This window comes from Ciconia boyciana, chromosome 1 (genome assembly GCF_034638445.1).
Source record: "Ciconia boyciana chromosome 1, ASM3463844v1, whole genome shotgun sequence".
NCBI lineage: Eukaryota > Metazoa > Chordata > Aves > Ciconiiformes > Ciconiidae > Ciconia > Ciconia boyciana.
In genome coordinates, this window is record NC_132934.1 from 61,229,861 (window position 1) to 61,245,122 (window position 15,262).

Genomic DNA, 15,262 nt, shown 5'->3' on the forward strand with positions numbered 1-15,262 from the left:
CAGGAGTGCTTGAACTTAATATTTTTATAGGACACGCACTAACAGACTTTAAAAGCTTGCAACAAAGTTACTGGGAGGAGAAAAGCTCTGTGCCTTTGTGAGCTGCAGGAACCTTCAGACCTCCCAGAAGTGTCACAGTGTCAACAGCACTAATAACGAAGTTATTCTGAGATTTAGAGCGTGACAGCATCTTGCTTCATCAACGTACTTTACTGCTTCCATCCTTCCAAAGTTCAAATATGGTACAGCCCACAGCCTTAAGGAATCTCCCCATATCATGAATTTAATTAGGAGAGAAAGTCCCACAATGCATTTGATATGATTTACCATCATCTATTTCAACACCCTTAAAACATTCAGCAACATGGGGGAAAAGACTGTTTTGGTGATTTTCTTAAAACTACAGGAGGCCTTGAATTTTAGATCCATTATGTTCAAATTGAACCTGAACAATAAATCAAGAAAACTGATCTCAAACTTTAAAAGATTCATATTACAGGACTGACCCAACACAGTAAGCTGGCGCCAGTAGAGTAGAAACCAGATGTATTAAGTACTACAAGAGGTGAAGCAGACAAAACATAAGGAGTTGAAGAGGAAATATGCCAACCATGAAGACCCTACCATTTCAGGTAAGAATATGGCTTATGAGTAATATTCTTACATTTGGCTGCTGCTTCCTTTTTTGCCCTTCCTCCCCCAAACTCAGCATCTTCATCCAATTTAAAAAGTCAGTCTTGCTTGCTATCTTGGACAGATTTACTTTTTCTGTTATATCACCTAGGCAAATGGTGGTGTAGCTCCTTCCAGTTGTGGAATGCCATGGCTAACTAGGGAATCAGTACTGACAGATGTTTCCAGGACACAAACAGTGCTGTGATTTTCTTACCATTTTAAGTCTGTAAACAGCACAAACGTGTTGCTACTTCAGAAGCAGGATTTGGACCTGTCAAGGTATAAATAATGGAGAACAAAGCTATTAAATTATGAGAAAGTGGTTCTAAAACCACCTTTCCTTTTTGTACTGGGACATGTGAGGCTTGAGCTGAAGTGCTCGCTGTGCCACATCGAGAGGGAGACACTACGCCTGATACCTCTCTCCACGGTGACTGCCCAGTCAAGTTACCAGAGATTCATTTCCTGGAGTTGATTCCAGCATAGACCTAAAGAACCAGCTGTTTGTGTCAACCATGCCACGCTGCTGTGAAGTGTTGCAGTTCTGAAGATTCAACCTTTTCCAGCGAAACACTGTCAAGAACTTCTTGGCTGGTTGAGACAAATAAAGATTTTAGATTTCTAAGAGCTGGTTAAGCTCCTCTGAAGCAACCACACTGCCTTAATTTCAGCTGCTATTCCAGAACACATTTACTTCTGGTTGGCAATTTCTATACTGTTTACACACACAAACTGAAAATCAGCTTTCAGAAATTCATATTTTTTTATTAGTATATGACAAGTTAAGAAGGAATGGCACCAACTTGATCTGCCTGGTATCTGAGTAGATCTTAACAGTACAACACAGGCTGCCAACTGATTTATATCCATAGCACCCATCATATAGGCCAATACAGACACATACATCATTAAACAAACAGCCAGGACAAGTAATAGCTCACATTACAATCTTGTGGTTTTTATCATCCTGTGATGTATTAAAGTTCTGTGGCTATGTCCAGATAGACAAGCTTGATAACATTACGGCATTTCCAGAGAAGGGCAACGAAGCTGGTGCAGGGTCTAGAGCACAAGTCTTATGAGGAGCGGCTGAGGGAACTGGGGTTGTTTAGCCTGGAGAAAAGGAGGCTGAGGGGAGACCTTATTGCTCTCTACAGCTGCCTGAAAGGAGGTTGTAGAGAGGTGGGGGTCGGTCTCTTCTCCCAGGTAAGAAGGGATAGGACGAGAGGAAATGGCCTCAAGTTGCGCCAGGGGAGGTTTAGACTGGATATTAGGAAATTTTACTTCACTGAAAGGGTTGTCAAGCATTAGAACAGGCTGCCCAGGGAAGGGGTTGAGTCGCCATCCCTGGAGGTATTTAAAAGACGTTTGGATGAGTTGCTTAGGGACATGCTATAGTGGTGGTCTTGGTAGTGTTAGGTTTACGGTTGGACTCAATGATCTTAAAGGTCTTTTCCAACCTATACAATTCTGTGATTCTGTGATTACCTCTCTTCCTGCCTTCTAGAGGACACAACCTACTTTCCTCCTGGAGTTCAGTATTACAAACTCACTGCTGATTTAGTTAGTTAACAGCCTAAAGCATCATGATTTGAGAGCCATATTACAGCAGAACAACTTTTGCTGTCCAATTTACCCAGCTTCTATAGTCAATCCATAGTTTTGACCTTTCTGTCTTTCATATTTTACAGCGTGTCACTGTTGTATATGGGTAGTCCTCTCCCTAACCGTATCCAACCTAGAAAAGCGTAAGGCTCAGTTATGCCTATGTTACAATACAATTACACTATAGACATAACCTTGCTGTAATTCTAAGGTCATGGCTGAAGCTGTGTGGTGAGGCAGAGAAAAAACTTGCATTGCTACTGTTGATCTTTTACTTGCACTCTTGCATAGACATGAACAACTGACAACAACGTCTATGAGGCTTGCTGGAGTGAATAACTAAAAGAAATTACTCCTGGGCATGAACAAACCCAGCAAGATACTTGTAAGAAGTATGTATTGCATTCATCAGGTTATATGATGAGTTTCCAATAGCACCAGAAACCAAAGACAAAATCCTCAAGTCCCTCTGTATTTGTCCCCATACCTGAACTTCAAGTCTACTACATGACTTCATTATGGATTGTGACCCTTTGTCTGAACTCTCTTGCACTGCAATCTTTCTAAGCTAATAGCAGCAGAACTGCACATACTGTCAACTCAAGTGTATTTTGGTATTACTAAACAAAAAAAATGGAACTTGTTTCTGTATTAGCATGAGGCTACATCATGAAGTCTTCGAGCAACCCCCATTAATTTTGGTGACAATTTCAGTAGTTTGCTCTTAGCAAAAGCAGGGTACCATCTTACCTTTCAATTTAAAGCTTTTTTATTTTTACCTTAACTGAAGGATAAAAGGAGAAGGCTGAATGTTTTACAGACCCTAAGGATATTGAGCAAATATTAAAAAGGACACACATAGTCCTGTCACCACATTACTGAACGTCAGCTTCCAGTAAAGCCATAGATAAAGCCAAATATTTAATAATTGTACGTAGGTTTTTTGAAGCTTTAGAACTGTAGAATTTTTCAGTGGCATCTGTTCAGAGGTGTATTTTTCTTATTTACTTCCCGGAGAACCATGAGGGCAGATTCAGGAACAAAAACAACAAAAAAATCACGCCACAGCTTTTTATTATAAAGTATGTGCACACAAAAGCTGCCTTTATAAAAGTGACTCCGATCACATATGATTAATGTCTTTTCCAGTAAGGAAGTAATGCTGTGGAAATGCAATTTAAAAAAACATTTAAGGTTTTTTTAGAATAAAAAATTGTTAAGCAGAATTGTTAAGTCCACTTACTGTCCTAAACACTCCTTGATGAACTTCATTCAGCTTTAAGTTAATGTCACAGAAAGAACAACAATTTACCCAGAAAATGTGTCAAGAACTTAACCAATTAAGTAATAATTCTATCAAGGGTTTTCAGAATACTTCTTAGCAAGACAGAAGCCACAACCAACTACAGCAACAGGCTTAAAATATTGAATAAAACATTACTCAACTGTATGTACACCTCTAAAACGTTCAGCTTACAAAACTATCAAACATACTTAAGTGTTTGTCATACTGGCTATTGCTCAACTACAGCTTTAAACACTGATTCAAATCTCCATATCCTATAATAAATTAAAGGTATTTCCCATAAAAATCCTGTTACAACTCTGCATTTAACACGTATCTAAATCCCAATCAAGAAAGCTACATATACCAGCGGGGGGGAGGAGGGACCGGAATCTCATGAGGTCTGTAACAGCTGTTTTGTAAGATATAAAAAGCAAAGCAGGGAAAGATGTTTTCAGAGAGCTCCCAGGACTGTGAAACCTATTCTACAGGAATTCTACAGGGGAAGGCTTCCAGGCCACATTCCTGGCTTTATTTTATTTTGATTTGAGAGACAACAGCAATATATACTGTAAGTTTTATGTAACTTTCACTATTACTTCTGTGCTGAACTGCATACTTGCACACAAGAGTGAAGTCAAGCTAGGAGGTCTTTAAGTTATCTGTGTAATAAACATTTGTCACTTAAGATTACCGTACACATAACTGACAGTTTTGTAAATGCAAAGGACAGAGAGACTTATACCATCCATTTCTACCAGAAAAAGACTTAAGAACTGAAAATATTTAGATTTTGCACAAAATCATAGAATGAACTGCTGTGTGTCCAATATGAGACAAGCTATCCTTGCAGGATGTTGCAATTCTGATTTCAAGCTTTGAGTTCATTTCAGAAATAGAGGAAACATGCAGCCTCATTCACTAATGAACATTTTCTGAATAAATATGTAAATCAGCCCAAAAACTAATTAGAGGAAAGAAAGGAAGGGTCTTGTCATTACATATTATGCCATAAAAATAAAAATAAAAAAAAAAATCAAGGGCAGCCCAAGCTTTAAATGTGAGGCTGTGGATGGATCTCAAGGGACCTGTTAAGCCCTGACACACCTGTACAGCTCCATGCTATAACACACAAACATTTCCCATCTTTGGAACATGACATGTACAGTACACATTCTGCTGATTACAGCTACCTTTGGATTAACAGGCTTCTGTAGCTTTGTCTCCCTTACAGCTCCGTAAATTTCTTCTGTACTTATCCCTTCACCTTAATCCCTAATATTCTCTAATACAGACAATAGTGCTACCTGCCAAGAGGAGAAAAAAAATGCAAAAATGTATTGCAAAATGTTTATCTCAGATCCAGAAGAAAAGAGTATCCTTACTCTATTCCTCCACCCCAAATCTCTACCCAACAAAGTTATTTACAGGCTTTTCTGTTACTACTTTTATTCAAGACAGGGCTTTTTGTTAGGCAGATTTGTTTTTCTTTTTCAGAAAAAAAGGGGAATGGGTAGTTGTCATGTCTCTTGCACTAAAGAAACAAAATTGAAAAAAGAACTTCATAATCAGTAATTGCACCCTTTCACAATGGCAGCTAAGTTAAGAGACTGCTTTTCCTTTGTTATACTTTGAACCAGAGCAGGTATGCAGCTCAACAGCCTATTTTACTTACCTTTCTTTTGTCTTCATCTGCTGGATCAAATCTGAAAATGGCCCGATTCTGTAAAAAAAGAGAAGAGTTTGCATTTGTTACATGAACATCAGCTGCCAAGTACGTAACACCTGTGAAACTGTTATAAAACTTTAGGGGTCTGCTTAAAACCAGCTTCAGATAATGAGGCCATAACCATGTCAACTCCTGTCCTTTCCCATTCTACCCAACAGCAAGAGCTTCAGTGAGTGGCTCCAACTAACGATTTCACAATTACCTCACTACTGGTGCGGAACAAGCCTTGACCTGTGGGCTGTGTTTCTGATGCGAGTTAACAACCTCACACAAGGCACTTTACAAGGTGAAAAACATTAGCTATAGTCTTGTGTTTTACAGATACCTTATTACTCAGACTATTCCGCAAGCAGTTCTTGTTTACAAGCTTTTGACTGCACTTTAAAGTGTTCCAAACTGGAACAACCATAGTATAATCTTGCCCAGAAAACAAGTAGTACAAATCAAGTAAGCCTTTCTACAAAAATTACCAGTTTCCGTACCATGGCAATTTCCAAAACACATTACCAAGGTATTTGTTCCTGTGGTACAGTTAAACACTAGATAGATAGATAGACATGGTCTAACAATGAGTACTTATTTCCTGTTAGACACTTCAAGTAGTAATTGAGCCTAGTTCTATATCCTGAAGTATGTTATTAGTGAAATATTACTCATATGACACAAAGTTTATTCTGCCATTCAAAGAAAATAGCAGTAATACCGGAGAGTTATTTTAATGACATTTTAAAACTTCCAAGCTAAATGATTAAGCATGATGAACAGCTTCTAAAAATATAAAAATCTCAATTTCTTTTATTTCTAATACACAACCTGCTACATCATATAAGTGACTGAAAAACAGAAGTGACCCTCCATAGCACATTAGTGGGCCTCTTACCTTCCATGACACAAGCTCACAATTACACAGAAAGGCCTTGGACATCTACCCTACCACCAGGGGTTACCAATATCAGTTAGCCCCTTGAGGATGGTAGGAAAATAATTCCTTTCCTTTCTCTTACAGGGCTCCCAATAACACTATTGAACCACACAAGTGCAGCAAAATGCCAGCCAAAACCAGGTGAACATTAATTGATGAGCAATTAACCAAGAGAAGGCAATCTTTGCATTTGCACATGAACATTTTAGGAAATTTACAAAAGAAATGTAGTGGCAGTAAGCAATCTAAGCACTGGAGGAACAGAGATTTGGAATAATCATTGCAAACAGGACAGCATAGAGGAGCAAGAACAAACCTATTAATTTCTCTCATTATAGTTATTCTATAGCCACCTGCACCTTAGAACTACACTTAATCCATCATTTCTCTTCAATTAAAGCATATTTAATTTGTTATTTTAAAAAAACCTAAGGAAATCTAAAGCCCAGAAGAAGCATGGGTAAAGATCTGAAACCTGGAGTACTGTGCCCAGTCTTTGCTGGCCCACAGGCAACGTATCTTAGTAACACATTGCACAGAAAGAGAGATGTAGGGAACATTAAGGCAAACTTCTTAAGAAACACAGTAAGAGAAATGTCATATTGAGACAGTATTAAAAGATTCCCATCCCACTTCCAAATAAGTATTAAGCTATCCAAGACTTCATTCAAAGATCTGAAATGCCAGAAGAGAAACCACACCAGCTCCCACTCTGTCCTTGAGAATTCAACTTAAGTCTAAATAATTAATCTGGGGAAGCTGCTGAGAAGGCATGAAATCCAGTACAGCAAAATTAAGAAATGATGTTTGTGTACGCTTTTTGACTGAACACATTTAACAAAGGGTCACTTTCAAGAGTAAAGACAGGAGATAAAAGGTTCCCTCAATCAGAATCCTTCCTCTATACCTTAGAGGTCAGCAAGTTAAAACAGTTAGATGTGTCTAATGAACTCTACACCTACCCATCCTTCAGAGAAAGTACACTGCAACCGTATCAATCTCTACATTTGAATTTCACATGCACAAAGACAGCCTACGTCAAGACTGTTGCTCAAACTTCTTCTAGAAGCTCAAGTTTGAGTGAAGATATCGGTTATTGCCATCGTTAGACTCAAAACATGTTACACGTAAGACAGCAAACTTCAAGCCATCCCTTGGAGGCTGAAGAATAACCGTACATCAATCTACACCCATTTGGCTTTTCCCTTAGTCACAGAGCTAGGAATCTTTAACTAAAAACCTGAGTGTTTGTTCCTGTAACAGATTCCTAAATTTCAGGAGACAGTTCAACACATCTGCATTTAAATTACATCCAAAGCCAAACTCCGACTCAGTACCAGCTTTAGGGACTTGTAGTAGTGTAAACACACAGAAGCATCTACACGAAGGACATACACCTGATGGGGTGAGATGTGATGTTTAGAAATGAACTATACTGCTCTATGGAAATCTAGGTGTCCCTATCAGAGATGGGGGGGGGGTGGTGGTGGTGGTGGTGGTGGAAATCCACCTAACAACTAGCTTCACTCCAGTTTCTACTTCCCAACATCACCAGGAAATCCCTTCCTTCTTGAGTTAGCGTACACATATCACACTGTAATGGCAGTAGACACTTTAATACCCATCAGCATTAAAGGCACAACCTGTTGTAACCTTTCTTTTAGCTGTCTCCCCTTTTCCCTTTGCTTGGCCAGAAATGCAGAAAAATCAAGCAAGGTTTGGCAGTCCATTTTACATGTGCCCCCTCCCGCTGCAGGGCTGCTCCTCTGCACACTGCGACGGTCAGTGCCCAAGCGGTGCGAAGGCCTCTCTCCCACACACCAGCTAGACCGGGCGACAAAGGGCTGCCCACAAAGGGCAGCACCTCGGGCAGGGGAGCAGGTACACAATGTTGTTATCCGGGAGACTTCAGCGTTATTCTGTCCAGCTTCTTCCAAGAGGTACAGGCAGGTTATGAGACTTCTGAGGCAAACTTACGCTGTGGAATAGCTCTTTTTACAGCTGGATCACCCATAACCCACTATGCTACACGTCAGGCACGTAAAGAAGAGGCAAGAGAGAAGCTGCGGGGGGCCACAGGCAACGGGCTTGATCGACCCGCGATACGGCTGGCTCTGCGCTCCCGTGAAAGTCTGCTCTCCTCTAGGCACTGCCCTCGCTCACCACCCCGGGACCGCCGCGGTGCCCCGCGCGGCCTGCGGGCGGAGCGCACACGGGGAAGCGCAGGGGACGCGGGCAGGCGATGCGGGGCAGGCCGGCCCGGCGCCCCGCTCGCTGAGGGAACGGCAGCAGAAGCGCTGACCGCAGGGGACCCGCCGCAGAGCCCGGCCCGGGGCGCGGCGGCCGGAGCTCCGGCAGGCCGGGGGAGCGGGGGCGGGACCCCCGCGGCCCGGTGCCGGCGGTGCTGCCCAGGGCGGGGCGGGGCGGCGACACCGCCGGGGGGAGCGGGGGCGGAGGGGCCGGCTAGCGCCGCGGGGGGAGGGGGGGAACGCCGCCCTCCCCAACGGCCCGTTACCTCCTCGTTGTACCGCGCCAGGACCCGCTCCGCGGCCTCGGCGCCACCGCGCCCCTCCACGGCCTCCAGCGCCGCGCCCAGCTCCATGCCCGCCGACCGCCGCCTGCCCCGCTCCGCCGGCAGCAGCCGCGCCCCGCCGCGCCCTGACCTCCTACCCCGCGCCCCCCTGACGTGACGTGACGTGACGCAACGCTCCCCTTGGAAACCGCCCGGACTGGCAGGCAGCGCTCGCGCGCTAGTGGCCGGAGGGGGCGGTCGCGTGCACCCGCGAGCCCTCCTATTGGCTGTCCTCCCGCCCAGTCCCGCCGGCAGGGGAATGCGGCGCGAGGACTACGCCTCCCAGCATGCCAAGCGATGCGGCACGGCGGCGCGCGGCGGGATCTGCTGGCTTTGGTGCCGCGGGGCACGATGGGTGCTGTAGGCCGCGCCGGCAGCAGGGCGACGCCGGGCGAGAAGGGCGGCGGAGCGGGATGAGGGGCACGGGTTCGAGTCCCGAGCGGACACCGCCGGCCGGCAGAGTGCCCTCGGGCTGCTCGGTGGCACAAAGCACACGCCGACACATGCCCTCCTCGTTTGGCTTTGCCGTAACGTCTGGCGGCAAAACAAACCCCTTTTTCTCAAGTCCCAGCCACCAGAGTGGTGGGGATCCATGGAAAGTCTCCGTTTCCATTTGGAGACTAACCTCCCTCCCTGAGGGACATCACGGCTGCCTTCCCAAAACCGCCCGCTATCCTTTCACAGAGGGGTCAATATACTTTTTGGAGAGCGTTGATGTGGGTGTGAGCAACCGGGGCGGTGCAGAGCAGGGGTGCGGGTGCCACGCCGCTGCCCTGTTTCGTACGGGAGGTGGTGGGAGGGGAGGGTGGGCTGCAGCAGCGCGGCCAGGCGAGAGCCTGCCATGACGGAGCAAAGGTGAGCTGTGTCTCTGAAGTTCTCTGCAGGGCCTTACGTTTAAACTACAGCTAAGAAGATACATAGTATTTCCATACTCAGAGTGCCCTATGATCAAAATTCACTGTCCGGATAGCAGAAGATGATATATCGAAGCTAACAAAAACCTACGATAATAAAACTTCAGAGGGAGCTGCAGATGGTCTCTCCTTGAAGTATTTATTCATTCAGCAGCAATTCAGGAGGTACTCCGTGGTCATGAAGGGAAACTTTTCATCTCAGAAACGATGGGCTCCGTGGTGGAAAATACCACAGAGGCAGGGAGGTTTCGTCTGCAGATGGACGGTGGCTCCAAAGAGTGCTGGAGGTGCTAAGATGTGTCGGCGTATGCCTGTGTGTGTTTGACCCAAACTAGGATCGGAATTTTCTGGTTCGGGTTTTCTTGCCACAATGGGTTGAGCTGAGATACGAAACCAGAACAACACAGTCATTGGCCTGCAAGGAGTAACAAAATCCATCCCAAAGTGCATAACCATTTCTTCTGAGTCAGGTCCGTGAGTATACTAATGCAGCTTTTGAGAGAAACACAGTAAAAATAATCCTTTGCTTGTTTGATTTGCAGCTCTGTAATAAAGCATAAGCCTGCTTAGGTTTACACTGCTTAGCAAAACACTCAGTTTACTTGTACACTGCCAATTAAATTTTTTGTTTAAATTTAGAAAACCCTAAAAAATAAAGACTAGAAAACTGTTACTGCCCTTTAAAGGCACATTGTTATTCATCATCAGCACGTTTTAGTTTCCACTTTAGGTAGCATATGAAGGATTAGGATTTCAATGAAAGAGGAGGACAGAATAAATTGCATCCTCTACCAAAGAGCTGCCAGACCTTTTCAGATGGGTGCATACCATGAGCCCTTCCCATGTTAGTCAGCTTTATCTAAACCTTCCAAAGCAATGTCTGCCCCTGAATTTCATGGGTTTCAGGGTCAGTCACAACAGAATTGTGGGGCTGGGGAGGTCAGAGGCCATTTTTGTCAAAGGGTAGTGACCTTAGCAGCAAGAGGTAGCCTGACAAAAACAGGATTCATGCTCGTGAATGGAGTTCTCACTGCTCTTCCCCCGCTGAGTCTTTTTTCTACCTGGTAATGAAAAATCTTGAAGAATTGTAATGGATTTTTATATGCATACATACATACATGTTTGTGTGTGTATACATTTATTTAAAAATATTATATATGTTGTGTTAGTTATGCTATAATATATAATATTACAATATATTATATTGTATATATTACATCTATCTATCTTTTGTTATATGTTTTAGCCCATGAAAAAGATCACGCTTTTAATAAAATGTTTATCCGTTGTAAGAAGAAAGAGAGGAGAAAGACAGAAAGTGAGCAAGAAAACAGAAAAAGAAAAAGAAAGGAAGAGAAAGGAAGAAGAGAAAGGAAGAGAAAGTGAAAATGAGATTGAATATTTTGGCATGTGGTATAAAAGCTTCTTCAGAAAGATTTCTGTAGTCACATATTTACTTTATATGCACATAAATACGTGGTGAGGCAAGAAACAGCAGTTTCAGTTACCACGGTCAAGGGAAGGGCTTAATTAACAGGCTGGAGGCTCTGATTCAGGAGGTTTGGCAATTTGTACTAGGATGATTTAAGTGATTCCTGCCCCTAACTAGCCATTCTACCCAGAGGTTATCATCCTCTCATGAGCTGCTGCACTTCACAGCCTGTTATATACCCCTGTGACCTGAAAGCTGTGGCAGTTTATATTAATATGGTGGGTTCTGACCTGTGGTGGTCAAGGAGGGGGCCTGCTTTCCCTTGCAGTGCTTCTGATGCAGATGGTGACGGTGACCTCTGTAGAGCTCTGTTCAGTAATCTATATATTGCTCCCCATGAATGTCGAGTTTAAATTTCAAAGCCCTCATCAGGAAGCACTTCAAAGGTAGTTGGAAGTGCATGTTCAGACTCCTGTGGCATCAACACAAGTTTCTAAATGAATTTAAAAAAAAAAGAAAGACAGACAGACTGTGGACGTTCTTTTGCAAAAGACTTTCAAAGCCCTATCTGACTGACCATGTTCTGTGGTGCTCTGTTATAAGCAGCTTTGTGGTGCTGCTGTTGATCAAAATTCCCTCTTCCATCACTTCGTGCATAGTATTGCAGTTCTCCGCTCAGAAAGTCTTTATTATTTCTGGGGCTGACACTGTGTCCAATATCCACCTCCTTCCTGAACAGTCTCTCTGGGCTCTTCAAGTCAGGGTAACTGAGTTGTTCCCCAAATGTGCTGAAGGATATGGCATGTTTGTATACTAAAACAGTCTCGTTTTCTCCTCTCTTTCAGTCAATGGGGATTAGACTTTATTTTAACAAGGTTTAACAAGTTATTGTCAAAAATGTAGGAAGGGCTTCTGGCTTCCCTTGAGTGGTGCTGGGGTTCACCTCCTTCCTGATCCTTCCAAAGACCCAGCTTTGAGTTACTGGTCAGTTCTGCCCACAAATGTCTCACCAATCCATCTGGTCCTTGGAGGAACCATGGCAGGTCATGGCCAATAGTCCATCAGGTAAATGCAGATTAATCGATGTTCTTGTAAATGAGCGAACAGGGTCACGGTGGGCTCTTGGCAGATGCGATGCAATGCAGAGATTTGGAATTCGGTGGGGAAGAGAAAGTGGATTTTTCTATTCTAGTGACACTACATTTCCCATAATAATTTCTCACAGTCTTGATGAGGCAGATATTTCTATGATTGTTAATAATTAATAGGCCAGAATCAATGCTTTGATTTAAACATCTTCAATAACAAAATGCAATGTAGGACTTTGGTCTCAAACACATCAAAACTCCAGCTGCTAAAGACTGGTCACTAAAAAAACTTCCTCACATGACTTACCTTCTTCATCAGTAGACAATTTTGCCTGAAGGTAACTTGAATAAGAATAAAATAGATGAGTTAGCCTAAGCCTGATCTCCCCTGTCCTTAATAAAAGTGAAGAGTAAATGTATATTAGGTAATAACACCAGCTGACAAGGGTAAAATTTCAGAAGGTCTGTGACACTAGCCCAGGAAGCAAGGTTTTCATCAGGTACCTAAAGGTAGAGATAAGCTCCTGGTGTGTTTCTGAAAATCCCACCAGGACCTTGGCTGAATGCTTAAGAGCCTGGACACTTGCAAAACCTGTCCTGGAACCCCCTCCTCCTTCAATCCTTGCAGATTTCCATCTCATTCCTGTAGTTACTTTAGACTCCAAATTCTCACCAGTTTACCCACTAGTTAAATATACAAAGTCTGAGAAGTTTGCCACTTTATTTATTTGCTCACCTAAGGAAAAATTACTTTTCCATTTCCAGTATTCCAGTGGCAACACTTTTGTTACAAGGTACTGTAAGGAAGATAGCACATCTTACCTGCTTCAGTGAGTACACTGGCTTGGGCCAGCAACAGCAGCAGGACTTAAACTAAAAAATATGAAGTCATCAATCTATTAATTGCCTTGAGCCTTGAGCACTTCCAGCTGAAAGCACAGGTGTAGGACTACTCATTTTGCTGTGAGTTACCTATGTTCTCAAGTCTTTCGTTGGATAAGAACATACATTGTCACATTTAGGGTTTTTTGAAGGTTTGCTTCTGTATTTAAGTAAATTTAAATGGTATCTATTTAATTTCAAGAACTTTATTTGAGTGTGAAAATCCCTCATATAACTTGCACAACTGTACAAATAACACTTTTGTCCATTTTAGGCATAAACATGGTTATCATCACACTGGGTGCTATCAAAGATTTTATTTACAAAACAATTACTAAAATGCCTGATGTCATATTTCCATTTATTTATTTCTTACCCATAGGGTAATAGGTCCACCATAATTGCTTGGTGCATTTTATAATACAGAAAAAAAGCTATGTTAATAAAATCTAACAAAAACTCACAAAGAGCTACAAATCTGACAGAAAATGTCTAAGAAAAATTCTCCCCAAAATACAATACATTTTTCCACACATACACAGTACAGAATAAGTTCAAAGGCACAGCTTTGAATTTTGCTTTTGTAGAAGTATATAGAATTATCACCACGTGAAGGAATTGAGAGAACAGTTTCATACCTGTCAATAGGTAATTAAATGAATAATCATGTTTGCATTGTCATTTTCTTTACATAATTGCTTCATATCATCATATTTAACATATGTGGCTCTGAATCCAAAATATTCCCAGTCCCCAAGTCCCTTCTTAACCTTGTCATTACTGACCAGAGAAATTAGATTTTTCCAGATTGTGCAAACTTAACACAAATACATATATAATAAGAACAATAGTCAACTTAAGGCAGTGTATAATTCAATGCTACATGTCTTTTCTTCTCTTTTGTAAAGATCAAACTTACTGGATCAATAGAAAGGTGCATCAATATACAAAGTTAGGTGTAAACTGAAACCTACAACAACACATATCTTTTAAGGAGCCAGACAGAGGAACTGATATGAACAAGTCATGACTTGGCAGAATGGTTTTTAAGGAATGCATTAAGAGCTTAAAAGAAGAACAGATGACAGAGTTTTGCTGAGGGTGAGTTTCCTGTCTTTAATTCAAATTATAAATAGGTCCCCTTCCAGTACTTTTTCTGTAAGACTCATTAACATTTGTCAATAAGAGAGGGGGGCAAAAATGGCTCACTCAAACTGACATCACACAGGGTTGGCCCACATGCCAGAATTAAAAAAGGCACAGATTGGCCCCAAAAGTGGTCTAGAATAGCACAAAAATCTTTTTCAGCTACAGAAACATTCAGTCATACTGGTCTGCAATCTGCCCACATTATGAACTACGTTTATCTGCCCAGGATCTTTTCCATCTTCACCTGCCTTGAAGAACGTCCATGAAAAGTCCCACATAACATGAAGTTTTTAGAACTCTTTTAAGTATATGGGCTTAGGTGATACCAGTCATTTTCATTTAGCCCAACCTGTGGTGGCTTCCCCATTGATGTAGGCAAAGCCAGGAAAGTGTTGCATGTGCTCATATTCAGAATTTCTGCGCGTAGTCAAGGGGGTGTACATGTCACTAGAATTTCCATATCTTGTGGAGTGCATGGATGGGCTTGTGTAGCAGGAGTTTGCGGCCGGGACCTCCGGCCAGCGAGGAGTCACTGGTGTGGGATGCAGCCTTGGAGTACTGCTCATCAAACATGGCTCCATTCTTGATGTTGGGCTGTTGAAAGGGTACTACAATAAAAAAAAAGAAAAACAAGTTAAAGAATTATCTACCACACACTTAATTTTAAAATAAGGGCTGTGGTATCACAATTCCCTGTTTAACAAACCAAAATCATATGAATTAGCAGCCCTCCAACAACTAGGTAACATACTAAAGGTGGAATATCAGATAACTAGTGCCTGCAGTCAAACCAAAGTGTCAGGGAAAGTCTTGCAAAGCAGTCACTGCATTTAAATATTGAATTAATCTATTGAAGAGCTAGGTACTGGCAGGTATATCTGTGAGCCGAAAAATAAATTGAATTAGTCTAATCTTTTTCTCACTGCTTTTACTTGGAAACTTGCTATTCAGTAAAAACCAGAGTATAAAATGTCCCAACTCCTGCTCACTCAACTGAGTTTTAAGGGAG

General features: G+C 42.4%; 2 protein-coding genes across 3 annotated transcripts in view; both read right to left on the bottom strand.

Moving 5' to 3' along the window:
* RIC8B (RIC8 guanine nucleotide exchange factor B) overlaps window positions 1-8,884 on the bottom strand; it is a 39,344-nt gene extending 30,460 nt beyond the window's left edge. Inside the window, exons 1-2 of one of the 2 annotated variants that reach the window (XM_072870552.1) lie at window positions 8,732-8,884; window positions 5,241-5,288 (exon numbers count right to left, since the gene is read on the bottom strand). In XM_072870552.1, the coding sequence (XP_072726653.1) occupies window positions 5,241-5,288; window positions 8,732-8,818 (135 nt within the window). In that variant the 5' untranslated portion in view covers window positions 8,819-8,884. Of the gene's footprint in view, window positions 1-889; window positions 947-5,240; window positions 5,289-8,731 lie in introns of those variants that run through there. The other variant, XM_072870558.1, reaches the window with a different exon arrangement.
* A 5,704-nt stretch (window positions 8,885-14,588) lies between these two features.
* RFX4 (regulatory factor X4) overlaps window positions 14,589-15,262 on the bottom strand; it is a 98,390-nt gene continuing 97,716 nt past the window's right edge. Inside the window, exon 18 of the mRNA XM_072866636.1 lies at window positions 14,589-14,861. Within this exon, the coding sequence (XP_072722737.1) occupies window positions 14,589-14,861 (273 nt within the window). The remainder of the gene's footprint in view (window positions 14,862-15,262) is intronic.